General features: G+C 34.6%; 2 protein-coding genes across 9 annotated transcripts in view; both read right to left on the bottom strand.

The window, feature by feature from the left end:
* Positions 1 to 22,840, bottom strand: part of LOC123562448 (sushi, von Willebrand factor type A, EGF and pentraxin domain-containing protein 1-like) — a 447,821-nt gene that overhangs the window by 116,094 nt on the left and 308,887 nt on the right. The window lies entirely within an intron of this gene.
* The window catches only part of LOC123562449 (uncharacterized), a 70,881-nt gene continuing 48,490 nt past the window's right edge, over positions 450 to 22,840 (bottom strand). The window contains exons 11-17 of one of the 2 annotated variants that reach the window (XM_053537528.1): positions 21,616 to 21,678; positions 20,252 to 20,367; positions 16,062 to 16,129; positions 14,615 to 14,752; positions 13,808 to 13,927; positions 11,852 to 11,974; positions 450 to 5,193 (exon numbers count right to left, since the gene is read on the bottom strand). In XM_053537528.1, coding sequence (XP_053393503.1) covers positions 5,187 to 5,193; positions 11,852 to 11,974; positions 13,808 to 13,927; positions 14,615 to 14,752; positions 16,062 to 16,129; positions 20,252 to 20,367; positions 21,616 to 21,678 — 635 coding nt within the window. In that variant the 3' untranslated portion in view covers positions 450 to 5,186. Of the gene's footprint in view, positions 5,194 to 11,851; positions 11,975 to 13,807; positions 13,931 to 14,614; positions 14,753 to 16,061; positions 16,130 to 20,251; positions 20,368 to 21,615; positions 21,679 to 22,840 lie in introns of both variants that reach the window. The other variant, XM_053537527.1, reaches the window with a different exon arrangement.

Below are 22,840 nucleotides of genomic sequence, written 5' to 3'. Positions count from 1 at the left end.
AGCATATCCCCAGTAATTTTTGTGGTGAACAGAACACTGTACACATCTGTTTAGTTTAAACTAGCCTAAATTTGAATTACTTTGGAGAGAAGTCTAAGAATCAGTCTAGTTCAAATTAAGCAACACCCAGGAATATAGGACAGGTGTTCAATCTGGGTTTTGCAGCTAGAAACTTTTATCTATCACTTATCGAGGTGTTCCATGATAAATTCGATATCAATGTTAGAACTTTTTTGCCATGGGTACAAAAATGTTGAAACAATACTAATTATAAAATATTCAATTAAAAGCAATACAAACGAATAACATTATTTTCAATATTGTCAATCCCCCAAAAACTAGCTTACAAATATGGCCTTCTTATTTCGAGGTACATGCATGTTTCATTCCGTGTACCATTAGCTACGTTGCTATGGATATACATGTATGGAATTAAAATTGGACATATATACCATACATATTTACTATTTATTTATATTTTCCCTTTTCTCTGGTTATAAAATATACAATATTTACATACACGAGATAACAAGAACAAAACTTATATAATCAAAGAAAACACAGTATGTTAAAAGAAGGTGATGGAAATTGCATTAAACTAAGTTCACGATTTGAGCCGCGCCATGAGAAAACCAACATAGTGGCTTTGCGACCAGCATGGATCAAGACCAGCCTGCGCATCAGCTTTCAAAGCCTATTGGAATTAAGAGAAACTGTTAGCGGAGAGCATGGATCCTGACCAGACTGCGCGGATGCGCAGGCTGGTCTGGATCTTTGCTGGTCGCTATGTTGGTTTTCTCATGGCACAGCTCATTTATACAAAATAATAAGGCATTTGTTAGATATTTACACAGCAATGTCACCTTCAAATATTAAAATATGTGTAACCGAATATATTTAATACATTTCTATAAATCTAAGGCTAATTAACATCACATTTTTTTCTGAGATAAACTGAGGCAGCGAGTGAAAAGTACTTTAAATATCGAGGGTTCAACGCAATAAGGGCGTATCTACATATAATAACTATATGTAGATACGCCCTTATTGCGTTGGACCCTCGATATTTGTTTTTTTCTCGGAAAACAGGAGTCAGCGAAGATTAGCTAAATTGCTACGGAAATACATGTATGCAATTAAAATTGGAACATATGTATACATATATATACTATTTATTTCTATTTTCTCTTTTCTCTGGTTATTAAATATACAATATTTATATACATGAGATAACAAGAAAAACTACTTACATAATCAAAGAAAAAACAGTATGTTAAAAGTTGCATTAAACAAAGTTCATGATTTACACAAAATGATATGGCATTTGTTAGATATCACCTGCAAACATAACAAGAGGACCATGATGGCCCTATATCGCTCACCTGAGTACCATTGCTCTTTATGATAAGATCAAGTTTTGACATAGATCACATGGCGTACACATTAAATATCAGGATAAAAATTTCTTGTAACTGTCCCTTTTGACCTATGCGTCACATACTAGTCATGACAAATCTCCATATCAAGTTTGAGGGTTCTAGGCTCAAATTCTGCATTTTTGTACTAGCATGACTATTTCTTACCCTGGAAGACTTAAATAACATTTAAAACCAATGTCATTTGATGCTGCTAAGGTATATTCATTTACATAAAATAAAGGGAGGTAATCTGTCATAAATTCAGTAATAAGTTATCTACCCTGATTGCCCGAGTTCATCTGATTGCATAAATGACATTTGAAATCAGTATCTTCACTGGTTACTGAGATACACCCATTTGAAACAAGGGAGGTAATTTGACATAAAAAAGTTGATATTATCTGCACTGATTGTCTCAGTCCAACTTATGACAATAATGAAATTTCAAATGAGTCCTATAAATACTTACTTAGATAAATCCATTTTTATAAAATTTGTTTGTTTTGGGTTTAACGCCGTTTTTCAACAGTATTTCAGTCATGTAACGGCGGGCAGTTAACCTAACCAGTGTTCCTGGATTCTGTACCAGTACAAACCTGTTCTCCGCAAGTAACTGCCAACTTCCCCACATGAATCAGAGGTGGAGGACTAATGATTTCAGACACAATGTCGTTTATCAAATAGTCACGGAGAACATACGCCCCGCCCGAGGATCGAACTCACGACCCTGCGATCCGTAGACCAACGCTCTTACCATTTTTATAAAAAATCAGGGGAGGTAATCATGCATTGGTAAATGCATGTAGAAGATACAGAGTACAAGCTTTTACAACAATATATTAAAAAAAGTATTCATATCAATAAACATTCAATCAAGAGTTATCTAACATGACTATTTCTTATCATGAAAAACATAAATAACCTTTCAAACCAATCTCATTAAAGCTGCTAGGTATATTCATTTACATAAAAAATAAAGGGAGGTAATTAGTCATAAATTCAGTCAATATGTATCATCACTGATTGTCCAAGTCAATCTGATGGCATAAATGAAATTTCAGGTCAGTATCTTCATTAGTTACGTAGATATAGCCGTTTTAATTTGAAATAAATGGAGGTAATTTGACATAAAATCAGTCCATAGTTATCTACCCTGATTGTCTCAGTCCAACTAATGACAATAATGGCCTTTCAAATGAGTCCTATAAGTACTTACTGATATAAATCTATTTCGATTAAAATCAGGGGAGGTAATCAGATATAAAATAACTCTGGGACCTATAACTGGTTCTGACAGATTCATCATGGAATCCAAGATTTATTGTTGTTGAAGATATTTTGCAAGTTTGTATCAAATCAAACCATAAATTAAGTCTCTATATGGCTGCAAAAGCCAAAATAGCAAATTTTGGACCTTTAAGGGGCCACAACTCTGGAACCCATGAAGGGATCTGGCCAGTGTTCGAAAGGAACCGGGATGTTATGCCAATACAAGTTGAGTGCAAGTTTGATTAAAGTTAATTGCAAAATGTTGTCTCTATCGTGTTAACAAGCCAAAAATGTATGAAATCAAACCATAAATTAAGTCTCTATATGGCTGCAAAAGCCAAAATAGCAAATTTTGGCCCTTTAAGGGGCCATAACTCTGGAACCCATGATGAGATCTGGCCAGTTTTCGAAAGGAACCGAGATATTATGCCAATACTAGTTGTGTGCAAATTTGATTAAAGTTGATTGCAAAATGTTGTATCTATCGTGTTCACAAGCCAAAATAGCAGATTTTGGCCCTTTAAGGGGCCATAACTCTAGTACCCATGATGGGATCAGGCCAGTTTTCGAAAGGAACCGATTTATTATGCCCATTCAAGTTGTGTGCAAGTTTGAGTAAAATCAAACACAAACTGTTGTCTCTATCGTGTTCACAAGGAAATTGTGAACGGACGGACGACGGACGAAGGGCGATCTCAAAAGCTTTTCTGCGATAAATTGAGGCAGCGAATGAAAAATAATTTAAATATTTACTTTTGTTTTGTAGGAAAACGAGAGCCAGCGAAGCGCGAAAAAATATAATTTTCTTGTTTTGGCAGAAACGCATAAATAGAAATTACAGCACTTTTACATACACTAATTCACCACGAATTGGGTAAACATGTGTAGTTTGGTTTGGGTACGTTTTGACCTGCAGGCGCCCTGTTGTGCGGGTGAAAAAAGGTCATAACATTAGCATGTAGTGTTATTAAATAATGTGTGCTTGAAAAAGTTTTTTATGAAATATACCACAAAGCACAACCTTAAACCATTTTGGTAACATAGTTATGAAGCTTGCATAATTACCTGTAAAACATCAACTTAAATTAGCTATGAAAAAAATCTAGCACTTTTTCTTAACTACACTTTTTTTCTAGGATTAAATTTATCTTTAAATATCATATTAGCAATTAAGCTATTGAACAATTTAGATGTCATTTTAACAAATACATAAAAGGTAATGATAACTAGATATGTGTCCATAGGAAACATGTACCTCTCTGACATTAGCTCTGGTTTAACTAATATCCCAAAGAGAACACCAAGTGCACAATTTCGCATGCTTTGTATTTTACGACTGTAGGTCAAGTACATTTTGAGAACACGGGACACATTTTAAAAATATTTTTTAGTTATGTCAAGGTACAAAACACTGTTTTTGCATAGTATAAAAAACTCTGTTGCACAAAATCACATGCTGAATAATATTCCTACATGGTTTCGTGACTCCAGGTGGAATGTTTCTTAAGATGCGTATATGCAACACAAACCTTAAGCACTTTGTGTATTTTTCACTAAATCAAGGACCATAACTCTGATTTAGCTGAGTGGAATACTGAACAGAACAAAAAGGTTGCGCAACTTTATATGCTATACGGAAATCGGCTGAAGTTTTACGACTCTAAGACAATTACTTCTTGATATACATGCAGCACAAGCTTGTATGCCTTTTACGTATAGTTTTGACAATTTAAGCCATTACTCTGGCTTGACTGACAGAAATCCGGAACAAAATCCCAGATGCACAATTTCACATGCTGAATGTTATTCCTATGACGTTTCAGGACACTGGGCCAAATACTATATTTGAGATATGTGCGAGACAACCATTTATGCCCTTTCATGCATATTTTTACCAAGTCCTGGGTCATAGCTTTAGTCTGGCTGAGAAATATATATAAAACTAGAGGTTCAAAGCTTCACGTGCCAGATAAAATCCTGTAATGTTTCAGAATCCTGGGTCAAACACGTTTGGCAATACATGCGACACAAACTCAGGCCATTGTTGTGCATATTTTAAATAAGTCAAGGGCCATAGCTCTGGTCTGGCTGTGTGAGATCCTAATTAAAGCACCAAGTGCATAACTTCTTGTGCTGATAACAATTCTGTGAGGTTTGATGACTGGTCTAATACTTTTTAAGATATGAATGACACAAATTCGGACAGACTTACCCAAAAATTTGGTTTACTGTTTGAAAACAATAGCATAACCACTTGAGGAATAATAGACTTTCAGATTTTATTAAGTGTTAATAAAATGAATAAAATGTTTTTCTATTGCCCTAGGTCTTACCTTCTACCACCTAATGTATCAGGCAAGGGAAACCCTATGTGAAAAAAGTGCGGGGGAGGGGACAAAATAACAATTTTTAATTAATATCACTTCAACAGGCCGTTTCAAAACACATGCGTTGTTTGTCCTGTTGGCTCATAGATGGTCATAACTGTGTTGGTCTCCCTCAGCATCTGCAGGAAAAGAAGAAAAAAACTGAAATTCGCTTATTTCATTTTCTAAATCTTATTTACAACATTTGCAAAGAATCAACTGCCTTTACACAGAGCTAGAAAAATGAGTTTGTCGTTCGTTTTTGTTAGGCTTTGAGTCATACCAATGCAATTTAGTTCTTAATTCTACATCCTGAGTGAGGATTCAAACGCAAACGGGTACGGGGAAAGTGATTCACAGTCAGCGACATAGACAACTCAGCCATGGAGACCCTGCTTAAAAGATAATTAGATATTATTCAGTAGAACTGTCTTTATAGATGTTTGTTAGGTTTAGAGTCAGACCAACACAATTTAGGTTATATAGCAACTTTATCAGCTTTGGGCGACGGAGAAAAAAGGCCTTAGATGCTCCCCGGGTTTATTTCAGGGATTAATGATAGAAATCAACGTTAGGTTCAACTTGTTCGAATTTTGGTCAATTAATGGATTTGTACGTAACGTGAATTCCTGATAATTTACAAATGTTTTTGTTCGCTGTTGGTGTTAGATTGTCAATGGAAGTATTTTTTAAAAATTCGATTTGTTTCTGTAATTCTTTCCAAACAAAGATGAAATTGCTAGTATAAATATAAACTGCTAAACACACTGCCTATGGAATGAAAATAAAAACAATTATATTACATTAATTTTGTAAACTATTAACACTGTAAATTATCCGTAACAGAAATGGAAGTTTCTTAAGTTCTTGATACTGTTTTCCTCCTATACTAACTATTCTGGCTGGTAGGAAATAAAAGAATTCAGAAGCCAAAGGCAGTTTAAAATCCTGTCTTTAGGTATATCCTACGGTGCCCCTAAAGTGACATGTTAATATGTCACTTTAGGGACACCGTAATATCCCAATATTAAACTTAAAATTTGAAACTACTTTGAAACAAGTGAATTCGATGAACTGGTATCCCCCGTCGAATGGGTTTGCGGTGAGATGAGGAATAGCAAAAAAATATATCTTCCAAAAAGTTAAGGATATTACTAAGAAGCAAAGAAGCAAATGATTTATTACATTTGAACAGATGTCCTTAAGAGAGCAAATACAAGTAAGACATCTGGAACGCGAGTGGTGACGGGGCAGGCGGAGAAGCGGGGTAGGGCCAGTGAGGAAAAGAAACTTCACATGTTGATAAAAATATTGATGGAAAAGAAATGAAAAAGAAATTGTTTGGGGTATGTGTGCATGATCGGGATTGTGGGGGTGATGTGACTAGGTGGGGGAGTTTATTTATTTATTTATTTTGGTTTTACGGCGCACCAACACAGTATAGGATGTACAACTGTACGTGCTGATAAATATTCATGAAAGGTTTAAGGTTGGAGGGACAGAGGGTGACCAGGGCGGTGGGAGTGACCGGGTGTGGGTACACAACTTCACATGTTTATAATAAATGTTCATGGAAAAAAATGAAGTAAATTATTTTAATAAAATTCTACCGTTGGTTTTTAAGTACAAATATGTGGGTTTTTATATAATTAAAGGCAATAATTATGAAGTTACTAAAGAGATCCTGTTGAAATTGTGTGTGATCTTCCACATTACGGTGATCTAAATCATCAGCGCGATAATTGAAAGCGACAGTGTAAAATGTAACAGACTTTGGATTTCATAAATATTTTAAATAAGTCTGATAAATTATCTCAAAGAATAACTCTGTTTATAAATAATGAACAACTCAGAGTTGTTAATTATTAATTGATATCATCAATCCCTTTGGATTTTGTACTTACTATCTCAAAGAAATCAACTGCACATATTTTATCTCCAAAATGTATTAAAACATAAATTGTGTATATAGAGAGATACATAAACAATTAAATGGCATACAATAACCGCCGTTTCTTAAACAAGAGGGCCAAGATGGCCCTAGGTCGCTCACCTGAGAAACACACCATAACATACCATAACAGTGTAAACATGTTTGACCTAGTGATTTCATGGAAAAAATATTCTGACCAATTATCATTAAAATTGGAGAAAAAAAAGGAGTATAAACAAGTATTTTCTTTTATTTGACCTAGTGATCTAGTTTTTGACCCCAGATAACCCATATTCGAACTTGACCTATATTTCTTCAAGGCAATCATTCTGACCAAATTTCATGAAGATCAATTGAAAAATACAGCCTCTATCGCATACACAAGGTTTTTCTTTGATTTGACATAGTGACCTACTTTTTGACCCAAGATGGCCTATAAAACTCAAGCTAGATTTTATCAAGGCAATCATTCTGACCAAATTTCATGAAGATAAAAAATACAGCCTCTATCGCATACACAAGGTTTCCTTTGATTTGACCCAGTGACCTAGTTTTTGATCCTATATGACCCATTTTCGAACTAGGCCTAGATTTTATTAAGGCAATCATTTTGACCAAAATTCATGAAGACTTATTGAAAAATACAGCCTCTATTGAATACACAAGGTTTTTCTCTGACTTGACCTAGTGACCTAGTTTTTGACACCAGATAACCCATTTTCGAAGTCGACCTAGATTTCATCAAGGTACTCATTCTGACCAAAATTCTTGAAGATCAATTTAAAAATACAGCCTCTATCGCATACACAAGCTAAATGTTGACAGACGACAGACAGATGACGGACGCCGGAAATCGAGCGATCACATAAAGAGCATTGCTCAGGTGAGCTCAAAATCAATCTTTCTTGTGGCAAAACGCATTTATACTGTGTTTACTTACTATACATATTTTAAGTGTGTACTGTTTAAACTCTAGCTAATGCGTAGTAATGTTATACGCATACAAAATATAGATACAGTGCACCTCTAATTATTTTCTACATTTAGGTTTTGTTGTTTTTCTTTCTTTGTAACTAAGCGTAATTTACAAATCGAAACTAATATCGACGGTGCTAGTCCTCAGATACTTCGGGGAGACGGTAAAGAAATACATTTTTGTGATCTGAAAAGTTGCCATTTTGCCGGTATTTATACTGTTATAGCAAGGGCAATTCCTTTGTCTTTAGCATGTTCTTTACGAACAGACCATTTATAGACGCTGTTCAAATTTCTCACAAGAAAGTGACCTGTTTAAAAACAATTGCATTCATATTGATATTTATATGAACTCTTACATTTGAAAAAAAAAGTTTTGTATCTGAAAGGTTAAAGTATCACATTATTTGTTTATTTTGACATTTCATGGTACATCCACAATTACAACACCAAAATTAAAAAAAAAACAAACAAAAAAGCAGGAGTGACGAAGGGTTTGTCACAGAAGAATCGCAACTATAAGAAAGAAAAAGGCCACAAGAAGGTGCAATTTAAATCGAACTTGACCTGTATTTTTATGATGTTACAACCGTGTACCAAAACTTATCTTAATCTGTTAAGCCTTTTGTGAGTTATTGTCCGGGAACCAGAGTTTGACAAATTTCAAGTTGGAAAGGGGCCATAACTACATTAATATTGGTGGTTTGTAGCCAAAGTCGAACTTTACCTGTATTTTTTTGATATTTCACCTGTGTACCAAAAACATTTAAATCTGTCAAGAACTATCATTGAAGCGTTTAATGACTCTATTGGTGGATGAATATTGCACAATAGCTTGAGTCTCAAAACACTATATAAGTATAATTCTAAGCAAAAAGGGGGGCATAATTAAAGAAATATTGGTGCAAATGCTATGCACTTGTGTCATATGATGTGGATGATGATGTGGAACAACTACTTTAGGGGCCTCCGTGGCCGAGTGGTTAAGGTTGCTGACTTCAAATCACTTGCCCCTCATCGATGTGGGTTCGAGCCTCACTCGGGGCGTCGAATTCTTCATGTGAGGAAGCCATCCAACTGGCTTACGGAAGGTTGGTGGTTCTACCCAGGTGCCCGCTAGTGATGAAATAATGCACGGAGGGGCACCTGGGGTCTTCCTCCACCATCAAAAGCTGGAAAGTCGCCATATGACCTATAACTGTGTCGGCGCGACATTAAACCTAACAAAAAATAAACTAAAAAACTACTTCAAGTTTGAATCAGATGTATATCGTAATAACAGAAATATAGTGAAAATACATCAAAATTAACCTTAAGTTGCAAGTAAAAGGGGGCATAATTCATGAAAATTGGTGTCAGGGTTAAGCACCTTTTGTCACATGATGTGGGTGATAAGGTAGAACATCTATCTTAAGTTTGAACTAAATCCATTTAGTAATAACTGAGTGTAAGTGTATCAAAACTCAGCTCAGAGTCAGTGTGTGTAAATAAGCAGAACCATTTGGACCAAGACCACGTTTCATCAACCTTCCAACAAACAGTTTTAGAGGAGATTTTGCTCGACAGATGGTAAGTGATCGCAACAGCTCACAATGAGTGTGCAACAGAGACATGGTCTTAAGAGAAATTGCAACCTTTATCTTCAACCTATACTGTTGACATACACATTTATTCAAATATTATAAAAACTGATAAAAAGGGTGCTTCTTAGATGTTGATTTATCTGATATTTCCAGACTTGTATACAAAGCAAGCTAGTAGGGAATGGTATCCTGCCTCATGTTGTCCAGCATCAACTATTCCAGTTGCCCCACTTCTACAAGTATTGCTCCATAACGCACGAGTGCATACAATTTTTAGTTTAATACAGTTTTATGTGAAGACTTTAATGATAACAACAAATACGGACAAAATAGATGTACAACATCAATTCAAGAAGGTTTCAACTGAAGTACTAAATTATGGTAAGTTGACTGTTAAAGTAAACCTTGAAGGCTACATGATGGCAAATTCATTCGTGGACAGCAGGAAAAGCAGGAATACTTTCAATAATTTCAAGATATGCCGTTTCAAGTGTTTGCAAATTAAGTTATGTGGCTAATAATGCGGGACAATTACTAGTTTTTTTAAAGTTTGAATCATCTATTTAGTAATAACTGAGATAGAGCAAAAGTGCATCACAATTTGAACCTTAAATTCTAGTAAAAAGGGGCATAACTCATAGCATTTTGATGCTAGCATTTTGTATCTTGTGTCATATGATGCGGATGACAATGTGTAACAATTATTTGAATCAAATCCATTGAGAAAGAACAGAGATATTGTGAAAAAGCATCAAATTCAACTGAAATTCTGTGTAAAACGGGGACATGATTCACACAATTTGTGTGAGGGTTATGGAACTTATGTCATATCATTAGGACAATGCTGTGGAAAAATTATTTTAAGTTTGAAACAAATTCATTAAGAAATAACAAAGATATAATAGTATAAGAGCACCAACATTAACCTGATGTTCTTACATAAATCTGATGTTCTAAGCAAAAAGGGGGACATAATTCATGAAACATTGGTGCAAGAGTTGTGGCCCTTGTGCCATATGATGTGAATAAGTAGTAGTACATTTCTATGGTAAAAACAGTAACAGAGTGAAAGTACATTAAAACTTTAGCATGAACTTTTACGTAAAAGGGTTCATAATACATGAAATAATGGTGCCAGAGTTAAGGCCCTTTTGTAAAAATGATGTGGGTGATGATGTGGAACAATCGTTTTAACTGTGAATCAAATCCCTAATGTAATAAGAGATATATAGTGAAAACGCATCAAAATTAACAGAAAATTTTAAGTAACAAGATGCACAAATTGGCCCAAGTCGCTCACCTGAAGAGGACTAACCACCTGACCCTAAAAGGGGTCAAACATCCCAAACTGAACAAATTTATGAGAAGGCCTAATATTCTTTAGTATTTTTCTTTTAGCCCAAGAATCACCTAAAAAGAGCCAACTGCCCCCGTTTGAATAAATGTGAAAGAGGACCTTAGAATGATCCTACCAACCAAATCTGATGAAAATCCATCAAGAAGTTGTTAAAAGGTATTTCTAGTTTTATCCCTAAAAGGGGCCATGTGTCCCCGGTTGAAAAATGTTGATGCAATAGTTTTGTCATGCAACAAACCAATGTTGATGAGGATCTAGACTGTTTGTGAGAAGCAGTTGTTCCAGTTGCCCTTAAACGTCATCAAGGGCCCTGAAAAAAAATTGAAGAACATCCATCCCAAGGGCCCATTTGAAACGATATGAGATGTTGCAAACCAAGCTTAATGAAAATTCATTAGGCACTCACGAGAGGGAGTCCTTGAAAGTCGGTGAATTTTTATCTCTAGCAGCCAATGTGCCCCAGTTGAACAAACTTGAGAGGGAACCTTACAATGATGCTACATATCCAGATTGATAAGATCCATTACGCTGTTTATGAGAATTAGTCGTCTTAAGGTTTTTCTAGTTTTAGCTCTAGTATCCTCTTAATCGCGCTAAATGTCCCATTGAACAAATTTGAGGAAGGACCTTACTACAAACCAAGTTTAATGTAGATACGTCTAGTTGTTCATGACAGAAATGGTTTAAAGATGTTTCTATACTTTAGCTCTAGCTGCCCCTAAAATGGACCAAGTGCCCCTATTTGAACAAACTAAGAAGACCCTTTGCCAGGATACTACAGACCAAATTTGGTCTAATTCTGATCAGCAGTTTCAAAGGAGATGTTTAAGTAAATTGTTGATAACAGATGCAGGATGCCAGACCACCCGTCTATACTTATAGCTCACCCTGAGCCCTTGGTTCAATTGAGCTTATGAATATGGAAGTGATACCAACTGACAGACTTTTACCTTGTGGTTGATTTATCTCCTATCACTAGCCTTGTATACAAAGCATTTTTGTCTCTGGCAGATTGTAGGGAGTGGTATCCTGCCTCTTGTCGACTAGCATCAACTGTCCCAGTCGCCTCACTTCTACAAGAATTATTCCTTCTTTAGGCAATTTAACATATAACAAAGGAACAAAAAAACATTGTGTTTAGAACAGTTAACAAATGTAGAACTTCTGAGGGTTAACTTTTACTGAAGCCTTGATAATTCAAGTTTGTACAACCAAATTGGTCTAGTCACTCATTTGAAGAGGGCCTTAAGCATTTGCCCCTAAAAGGAGCCAGACATCCCAAACTGAACAAATTTATGAGAGGGTCTTATATTAAGGTCACAGACTAGCTTTGATGAAGATCCACTGAATGGTTCACGATAAATAGTCATTAAAATGTATTTTTACTTTTCGCCCTAGCAACGCCTAAAAAGAGCCAAATACCCCCATTTGAACAAATTTGAAAGAGAAACTTATAATGTTCATACAAACCAAATCTGATGAAAATCCATCTAGCCATTCATTAGAAGAAGTTATACGATATGATGCGGGTGATGATGAGGAATGATTAATTTGAGTTTGAAGCAAATCCATCAAGTAATTAAAGAGAAAAAGGGAAAAACGAGGAAGTGCATAAAGACTTCAACCAAGATGTGGACACGGAAGGACGCCGGCGCCAGGGCGATTAGGATTTCTGAAAGTTAAGCTACACATTATTAGGGAACATTACAATTATGCATTAGACCGAAGCTAATGAGGACCTTACAGTTATACTACAGACCATGTCTAATGAAGATGCGTCTAGTGCTTAATGATAGAAGTGGTTTTAACATGTTTCTATCTTTTCTTTTATCTTTGGCTGCACATAAAAGGGACCAAGTGCAACTACAGTCGAAACTCGGTATCTCGAATTTCAAGGGACCATGTTTTTTATTTCGAGATAACCGAAATTCGAGTTATGAGGAGGGACGTATATGACATTGATACACATATCAGTTCCATTATCCAAAGTGCGAATCTTTCTTGTAATCCCTTGTTTCCTGTACACGATTCCGTACAGTTTGTGTTTATCAATGTTTTCAGTTTTTCGAAGAATAAAATTGTTTTCGAGTCAAGTTTCCTTTCTGTACCACGTTCTTCTCCCGGTGGATTGACAGCATTTCGATCTGACATTTTGAACGAATGATGCTTTACCCCAAAGAAGTTAAGTCTCATCGCGATTACCTCTAATTAATCCTTATTAAATATCACAACTGTTCAAACTATTTAAATCTTCATTTTAAATTAAAAGCAATTTTCAGAATGTCTCAAAAACAAACGACTGCTGATTAAAAAATCTAATTTTTACAGCATACAATTATCATTATGGCACGTGTAAACAAGTATGACATCATGGCACTTTGATAATCACCGCGCCTTTGATATGTCAGCATCACGTGTTACTGGTTAGGCAACAAACATGGACATGTACAAGCCACATTCACAATGACATGTGTGAAATTTTATAGCATATTTTTCTCACTTCGACTTACCAAGTTTACAACGCACTTGAATTTTATTGACGGGACTGAAAATCCCTTTCGACATAACCGGAGTCTCGGTAAGTCAAATTTTGACGTAACCGGAGTTGAATTATATATATAAAGAAGGAAATTCGACGGGACTTGAAAATTTCTTCGACTTATGCGGAATTTCGAGGTAAGCGAGTTTGAGATACCGAGTTTCGACTGTATTTGAACAAACTTAAAGGACCTTTTGACAGGATGCTACAGACCAAGTCATCAGCAGTTTCAGAGAAGATGTTTAAGTAAACTGTTGACAACAGATGCAGGATGCCAGACCACCCGCCTATACTTATAGCTCACCTTGAGCCCTTGGTTCAGGTGAGCTAATGAATATGGAAGTGATACCAAATGATAGACTTTTACCTAGTGGTTGATTTATCTCCTATCACTAGCCTTGTATACAAAGCATTATTGTCTCTGTCAGATTGTAGGGAGTAGTATCCCGCCTCTTGCTGGCTAGCATCATCTGTCCCAGTCGCCTCACTTCTACAAGTATTATTCCTTCATTCAGGCAATTTAAAATATAACATAAGCCCAAAAAATATTGTTACTGATAACAAATGTAGAATACTGCTTCCAGAAATTTTGAGGTTTAACTTATAGCCTTGAAAATTCAAAATTGTATAAAGACAGCAAAAGTTTCAGAAAGTTTATAAATTCTTATTCCAGTGATATCTAATGAAGGGTTTGCCTATTAAGCTTGACCTACTGATCAAAATAAAAGATATATACTTATTTTGCACAGTCATTGAATTATAATTCACAAAGACTTGCATGAGGCCACAAGTTCATGATTCATTAGTCCACAATTTCACATTTAACATGTAAAATAATGCAGACACCAGTAATCTTTTGTATTTTCTGGCTCAGTAAAACGATTTTGGTAAGTTGCTAGGTTGCATTCTATGCTGAGCCGCGCCATGTGAAAACCAACATAGTGGCTTTGCGACCAGCATGGATCCAGACCAGCCTGCGCATCCGCGCAGTCTTGTCAGGGTCCATGCTGTTCGCTAACAGTTTCTCTAATTACAAAAGGCTTTGAAAGCGAACAGCATGGATCCTGGCCAGACTGCGCGGATGCACAGGCTGGTCTGGATCCATGCTGGTCGCAAAGGCATTATGTTGGTTTTCTCATGGCGCGGTTCATCTACTTTAAGACTTATTCACCACCTGTTTTGTCCTGGATAGGAAACATCATTGACAATTCGGCTTATAGGCTCCATATAAGAGGTTGTGTCATCTACAACTTGTCTTCGTGGCAAAGCAGGCCTTCTTAAGTGCACATCATCTGTGTCTGACATCGATATCCTGGAGTTTAAAAAAAAGTTTAAAACTTTTATAATTTTTTATTAAAAAAGCTTGGTACAGAAAATAGCAAAGAAATATCAATTATGCTTTTAAACAGGTCTGTTTAAATTTCAAAGAATATACAGTTTAAATATTATATTTAACAAGAGCTGTCCGTAAGACAGCGCGCTCCACTATTCGGTGATTTGACAGTAAAATGAATATATGTCTGAATAAAAGACCTCTACTTTAAAAGGAAGATACACCAAGGGGCACAATTCCATCAAATATACAAATTTGCGTCATTAGGACTGTTATAACACATGCAGATGATGATGATAAAGATACATTTTGAGTTTCAAGTCATTATCTTATATAGTAACAAAGTTATGTCCAGAAAACGAAGTTTGTAGAAAAATTAAGTATAAAAGGGGCATAATTCGGTCAAAAATACAAATCACAGTTATGGGGATTGTTACCACACATGCAGATGATGATGATAAAGATACATTTTAAGTTTCAAGTCTTTATCTTATAACGCATTAAAGTAATATCCAGAAAAGAATATTGTAAAAAAAGTTTAAGTACAAAAGGGGCATAATTCTGTCAATAACACAATTAGAGTTATGGGGTATGTAGCCACACATGGAAATGATTATAAACAAATACTTTTAATTTCAAGTCATTATCTTTTAAAGTACCAAAGATATGTCTATAAACGAAGCTTTCGAAAAAATTTAACATAAAAATAATTCAAAGTATAACTCCTTGGTGACCTTGACCTTCGGTATAATCGGCTCTTGCCCTATACATACATACTGTTTGTATGCTAGACAATGTTTATGTAAAGTTACAGTAAGATATAAGCAAAAGTAACAAAGATATGACAGAAAAACGAAGGTTGCCGAAAAACTTTAACCATAGAAATAACCTAAGTATAAGACCTTGGTGACCTTGACCTTGGATATAATGGGCTCAGCCCCTACAGTTACATTGTTTGCATACTGGACAATGTTTATGTGAAGTTACAGTAAGATATAAGCAATAGTAACAAAGATATGACAGAAAAACAAAGGTTGCCGAAAAACTTTAACCAAGAAGGGTCACGCCGACGCCGGGGCGAGTAGAATAGCACCCACCCTATTCTCCGAATGGTGGAGCTAAAAATCAAACATGGTGAATATTGTAATAAAGTAAGTGTTTACATTAAAGTATGAAAATATCTTCATTCCGCTTATGGTTATGCAATTCAATTTTATGAAATAGGAAGCTTGTGAAAAAAGAATACTAATGCAAGTTTGACTGCAGTCTTATATTCATTTCTACGTACCGCATATCATCGAGGCTTAGGTAGTGGACCCCGTCTTCATTGTCATCGGTAACGTTTGCTGTACTGGCCTATTTAAAAATATTCAAATATCTGGATTAGCAAAAACATTAAGCTCACTTGCTGATTAAATTCAATATATCTAATATCATAGATTTTTTTATATATTTTTTGAAAATTTACTTCTTATTCAAAAAAACGGAAAAATATTTAACATATATTAAATATTTATTCAACTAGTAAACACACTAGCACAAGATTTTTACAGCAAAGTCAAATGTACAATGGCATTCAGCGACATCAACTTTATAATGATATGTTTTGATGAAATGTTCTGTGTATAACACTTGTTGGAAAATAAATCTTTTATCGTTAGTGAAATCAGCAAAACAGAAAAATAGTCTCGTAACATTAATTGTCATGAACAAACATTTTCCATGTAAAACTAACAATATGTTTCTTAAAATTAATTAATGAAATTTTTAATATGTTTCAAACATAATTTTAACAATACTGACTTAAACATTGATGTAATCTTATTCATTTAATGACATGTATAATAAAACATTATCACTAATAACACAAGAGCTGTACGTAAGACAGCGTGCTCGACTTTTCTCAGTGCTTGGCATTGAATTAGAGCTTTGCCAGTAAAAACTTTAAACAAATTCTCAGTTAAAAAAGGCCATAACTCTTTCAAAATTCAAATCAGAGTTATGGGTATTGTTTTTTTCTTGTGTAGACATTTATAGTAAGTAAGTAGTTTAAGTTTCAAGTCAAAAGCTTTGATAATAATACATACATGTATATTGGACATTATCAAAAACCTTAAACAAACATTCTTAGTTAAAAAAGAAGCATAACTCTGTCAAAATTCAAACCAAAGTTATGGGAATTGTTTCTCCTTGTGTAGACATTCATAGTAAATAACTACTTTATGTTTCAAGTCTAAAACTTTGATAATAACAGAGATATTGGACTTTATCAAAAACTTTGACCACAACTTCTAAGTTAAAAAGGAGCAGAACTCTGTCAAATTTCAAATCAGAGTTATGAAGATTGTTTATCCTGGTGCAGACTTTGATAGTAAATAATCGCTTTAAGTTCCAAATCCACAGCTTTGATAGTAACAGAGATTTTTGACGTTATCAAAAACTTTAACCAAAATATTCCCCAGTTAAAAAGGGCGTATTCTGTCAAAATTCAATTCAGAGTTACGGGGATTGTTTCTCCTGGTGTACACTTTGATAGTAAAATTTAGCTTTGATAATAAAGGAGATTTTTGGCTTTATCAAAATCCTAAACCAAAAATTCTAAGTTAAAATAGGGGCATAACTCAAATTCAAATCAGAGTTATGGAGACTGTCTCTCCTGGTGTAGATTTGACAGTGATGAACTTTTTTAAGTTTCAAGTCAATAGCTTTGATAGTCACAAAGATATTTGACTTTATAAAAACCGACGCCAACGCCGGGACGAGTGCAGAAGCTCTACTTTTTCTGAGCTAAAAACAGATGTGATATCTAAATTAAGAAACAATATATCTCATTTGTGATTTGTCATTGAATAAAATCATTGTTCAGATGCAAAGGAATTAGATTATATGTCAAGGAATTAGATTCTATATCGTGAGGGCGCCATCAAAGTAATATAATAATACGCATCTAAACGATAAACAATGATTTATTTCAAGACCAAATCACTACATAAGATATATTATTTCGATTATAACACGTTACCAATGATATTTAAGTACATCCCTCATGGCATCAAATGTTTGCTCAATTTTAAATAGGTTTCTTTTCCAGCGCGCCACAATGCCGTTTGTCGTTTTGACGCAAAAATTGTGAAGTCAGAAAAATGTATTGCTGTTTAAAAACACACAATTTTCAGTCTTCTTTGTTTAATAGGAAAATGAATCAGACTGTGGTAAAATATTGAATCTTGACTGAAATACTTTCACATAAAAGTTCTATTCATTTTAAAGATATGGCAAGTCAAAAATATAAGTTTGTTTTTGTCATAATTCTTCTGCCTCATAAGGAAAATTCGAATATTCTAGACACTCATGTGTATTTTATAACTTCTTTACACTGATTTAAGGTTGTTAAATGATAGAAATAACATGAAGGTACTGTGTGATTGTTTTGAAATTTCAAAATATATGTTGTAGAACATACGCTAAATTAAACTAGAAGGGCATAGTGGCTCTTAAACAGGCTAAGTGTCCCCATTTGAACCAGTTTGAGAGAGGACTATACAAGGATCCTATGGACCAAGTTTAATGAAGTTCTACCTAGCAGTTCAAAGAAAAGTTAATAATTCTTAATTTCTATTTTCAGCTCTAGTCTTTAGAAGAGCGGTAGAGACCAAGTTCGATGAAGATCCATCATGCCCTTCATGAGAATTTGTGTAAGCTATTTCTATATTTTTCTCTGGTGGCCCCAAAAACATAATAGTAGCTTAATTCTTAATGATGCTACAGACTAAGTTCAATGAAGATCTATCAAGCTGTTCATGAAAAGAAATTGCTTAGATGTACGAGCCGCCGTATTTCCATTTTCAGTGCAAGTGAACCCTAAAAACAGAACAGACCCTTCTGGATAAGTTTGAAAGAGGACATTGAAAACATGATACAGACGAGATTTGATGACGATCCATTAAGTGCATCCTGAAGAGAAGTTGATCAAAGGCTTTTTTTTTTTATTTTGTAGCACTAGTGGCCCTGAAAATGGGCCAAGTGTCCCTTAATCCTTAAGTAAATCTAAGAGAGGACTTAACAATAATGCTACAGACCAATTTAATGAAGAACCATAACATTGGTCATGTGCAGAAAAACTTGGAAAGTTTTTCTATTTTATTCATAACCTATAACATAATTAAACGTAGTAGCGTCTGATGGCCCTTTCATGCTTCCGTAGAATCAACACTTATTACACGAAATTAATTTTGAAAATATTTCTGAAATGTCTTGGTCTGCAGCTCTCAAATAACGAAATACATTAAATCCGAGGCATATACTTACACTTCCAGACAACATCAAATAAGACCTTTTGAGTGATTTGACGAAGTTCCAAAAATCTCTATGTACCCTTGCTCTGTTACGGACCCCTGTGGGATATGTGTTTATCCCGAGCTCAAGTATGTTTTCGTAGATGAAAAGCTGACATGTCGTGGCAAAGCCCAGGTAATCAAATCGTTGGTAAAATGCTGACAATTGACTCCCCATTAGCAAAAAATGAAATCTACGCGCATACATTTTGACGGAGTGACCCCTCCGCGTAACACAGGACTATCGGCCAATCCAAAGGCGACTTTCGTTTTCAAGTTTTGCATGTCTACATCTATGTTAGCTTCAGCAGTCCCTTAAAGGGGCACAAGTTCCCCAATTTCAATAATTCGGAGTGAACCTCATAATAAGGCTTCAGACCAAGTTTGATGAAGATTCATCCAGCAATTCTTGAAAGGAAAAGGCTGGAACGCCCTTAAGGGGCTTAGTGCCACAAATTGAACAAATTTGAAAGAGGACCTTACAATGGTGCTACAGACTATATTTAATGAAGAATCATCAATCACTTCATCAGAAGAAGCTGGTTTTGTGCATTTTTTAAAGAGAGTACCTTATAATCATTCTACAGACAAAGTTTAATTCATCTAGTGGTTCGTTCAAGGTTTTCCTATTTCTAGCTTCTGTAGCCCCTAAAAGGGTTCGTACAGTATCATTTGAACAAATTTGATAGAAAACATTGCCAGACTTAATTCTGAGTATATCTGAGCAGTGATTTTAGGAAGAATAGTAGTTTAGGGAAGCATAACCATCCATCAACAGTAATAGCTCACACTGAACATTTGACTGTAGTTTTTAAGGTTTTAAAGATATTGATAGAATAACAAATGTTGATCAAAATATTTGTTAGTGTATATGGTTTATTTACTGTGTACTGCCTATTGTCTGAAAGTCAAAATGACAAAAAAATGTTTTATCATAGAGGTTATTACTTAAAATAACAAACATAATCACCTAATTCAGGGTAGATATAAATACTTCTTTTAAGAGCCAAAAATTTCAATCGCAAGTATATGCATTTTCGGTTTGTTTAATGTTATCATTTTCATAAATTGTTTTTGGAACCACATAATATATTAGGTGATATGTATTTGTTTCAGAAAGAAATTAAATTGACAGAAATCTTACACTGTTCTCTGGTTTCCTAGATACATGTTGTCTTCTTTTATAGAAACATACAGCTATAACCACAAGAATGACCAAAAGTACCATTCCAGAAACTGCTCCACCAATAATTGAATACACTGTTGATTACAAAGAAAAGATGTATTAAAAGGAGGCTGTAACGACCCCAGATTATTCATTTGCGTTATTGCGTTACACAGCTTCCTAAAATAATTTTGGTAGATGGTCACACATAAAATTATCTTCAAAAATTATTCTAAAATAGAGCCAGTGTTTTCTGGCCAGAAAAATCATTAAAGTTTTCATTAAGTAAATATGAGTTGTAATGTTTTTTGAGTGTAGCCATATGAAGAAAACTACCCCAACGAACACTGCTGACAAATTATTTTGAAATTAAAGTAGCGTATAGAAAAAAGAATTCCATATATGGAAAATTAGCACAAAATCTAGTGGCCATATTTTTATAAGGAAACAGTATGATTTGAAGGAATCAGATACAGTGTCACCCAAAAAAATTGCTGTGAAATTCAGTATCAGAGAAGATGATGTTTAAAATTTTCCATTTAACTATATAGAGAAAACCAGCCATCTCTGCGCAGCCATCTTTCTAAAAAATCAACATGGCTTGATTGAATTTAATACAGGATCCCTCATGAGATTTTCAAAGTTTTCCATATAACCATATACAGAAAATTAACCCTCTCCATAGTGACCATGCCTTTAAATAATTTATTGAAAGAATTTGGTAGATAGTTATTTCGGGAACACAGCTTCGAAATACTATTTCAAAATAGGACCCGCGGTTTCTGAGATTTTAAATTTTTTTCTTTTCAGTTGGCATGTAAACCGGAATTCAGGAATGATAACCTAGAGTTGAAGGAATTTTAAAGGCGACCACCTAAGAAAATTCCTTGGAAGTTCGTCTGAAATTGGAAGAGTGGTTCAGGAGATGTTCTTAAAGAAAGCATGGAGGACAAAATGACGACAGAAAGATTACACTCTAAAATCTAATGTTCCTAAAACTAACCTGAGCTAAAAAGTAAGTGAAAAATAACAAAATATTTTAATAATTTTTAATTAAATTACAAAAATCTTAAATAAAATTATGTTTAGCCACATTTCATCAGAATTTCACACATTTTCCATGACACAATGTATGTACGGCTATATTCCTAGTAAGAATGGAGTTGAATCACTGTATGTCTTATAAATAAAACATAACATTCACAACTCAAAAATTTTCCACTTCATCTTTTAAATTTGAAGGTGAAATTAACTGTTTAAATTTGATTTCACTTAGTCGCACACAGTATTAGAATATGAGTGTTCCATGAGCTGAAGTAATGTCTGATAGAGAGGTAACCTACATTTAATTCCATCAGAAACATCTTTTTCGGGTGTCTTCTGTGTTGTGCTGGTTCTTTCTATTGCTGTTGATACAAGAAACAGAGAACTATAAATATAATCTTAACTCACTGAGAACAAGGCAAACAGTGAAAATTGCAGACTCAATTTGATAGAGTCTGTTTATGAGTAGTAATGGAAAATGCAACACTAACCAAGCCCCCTAGCACCGGCTGAAGTAATCGTCAAATCTAAATGAGTTGAAATCAACGATCCCGAAGGACCAGAAAATATAACAACACTGAGATGAAGTCGGGCGATTTTTTATGGCCGCCAAACAGCACATTTGTTAACGTTGACAAAAAAATGTGTGTTTCAAGCCGAACAATTATATTTATTTCAAATAATTTACATTATTGATGTACTGGGTAATGCCAGTAACACATAAAATTGTAAAAATTCATTTCCTTAGTTTTCTGACAAAGTAAAGAATTATTGCTGCATTTTTGATAAAACATTTAATTCAGTATAAAATCCTGACAATTGATAATCAGTATTTATTGTTAAATTATAACAAGAGCACCGCCTTGCGGGTGCTGAAGCTCGTCTAATTTTTTTATATAATAAAAAAATTGTCCTACCCATGATTTTCTAAGTCTAAAAAGGGCCAACATTCTTGCAAAAAGCTGGATAGAGTTATGTTTCTTGATGTACAGCGTCCGCTTATGATGGTGAAATACTGTTGCAAGTTTTAAAGCAATAGCTTTGATAGTTTAAGAGAAAAAGCTGACCTAAACATAAAACTTAACCAAGAAATCTGATATTTTCTAAGTCCAAAAGGGGCCATAAATCTTGCAAAAACCAGGATGGAGTTATGTTTCTTGCTGTACAGGGTCAGCTTATAATGGTGAACAATAACCAGGCAACGCCGACGCAGACGCCGATCAAGTGATGACAATAACTCATCATTTTTTCTCTCAAAAAATCAGATGAGCTAAAAAAGAGTGATCCGGCCTGGCAAAATTCCCAAGAGGAGAATGCATAGCTAAAGTACTGATTAATGATCCTTTTGTTATATACATTTAGCTATTTCTAGCGTTGCATCAGTCAAAATTGACTTTAACCTTAGATATATCCGAAATAAAATTCGTTTGACACCACGAACTTATTATAATAAAATGTGTAATATATAATGAAGTTAGACACTCATATAAGTTAGACACTCATATACCATCGAAATATTGGAGA

The sequence above is a fragment of the Mercenaria mercenaria genome, chromosome 2, assembly GCF_021730395.1.
Source record: "Mercenaria mercenaria strain notata chromosome 2, MADL_Memer_1, whole genome shotgun sequence".
In the NCBI taxonomy this organism is placed as follows: Eukaryota; Metazoa; Mollusca; class Bivalvia; order Venerida; family Veneridae; genus Mercenaria; species Mercenaria mercenaria.
The sequence above is the reverse complement of the archived record's forward strand: the minus strand, read 5'-3'. Positions and strand labels throughout refer to the sequence as shown.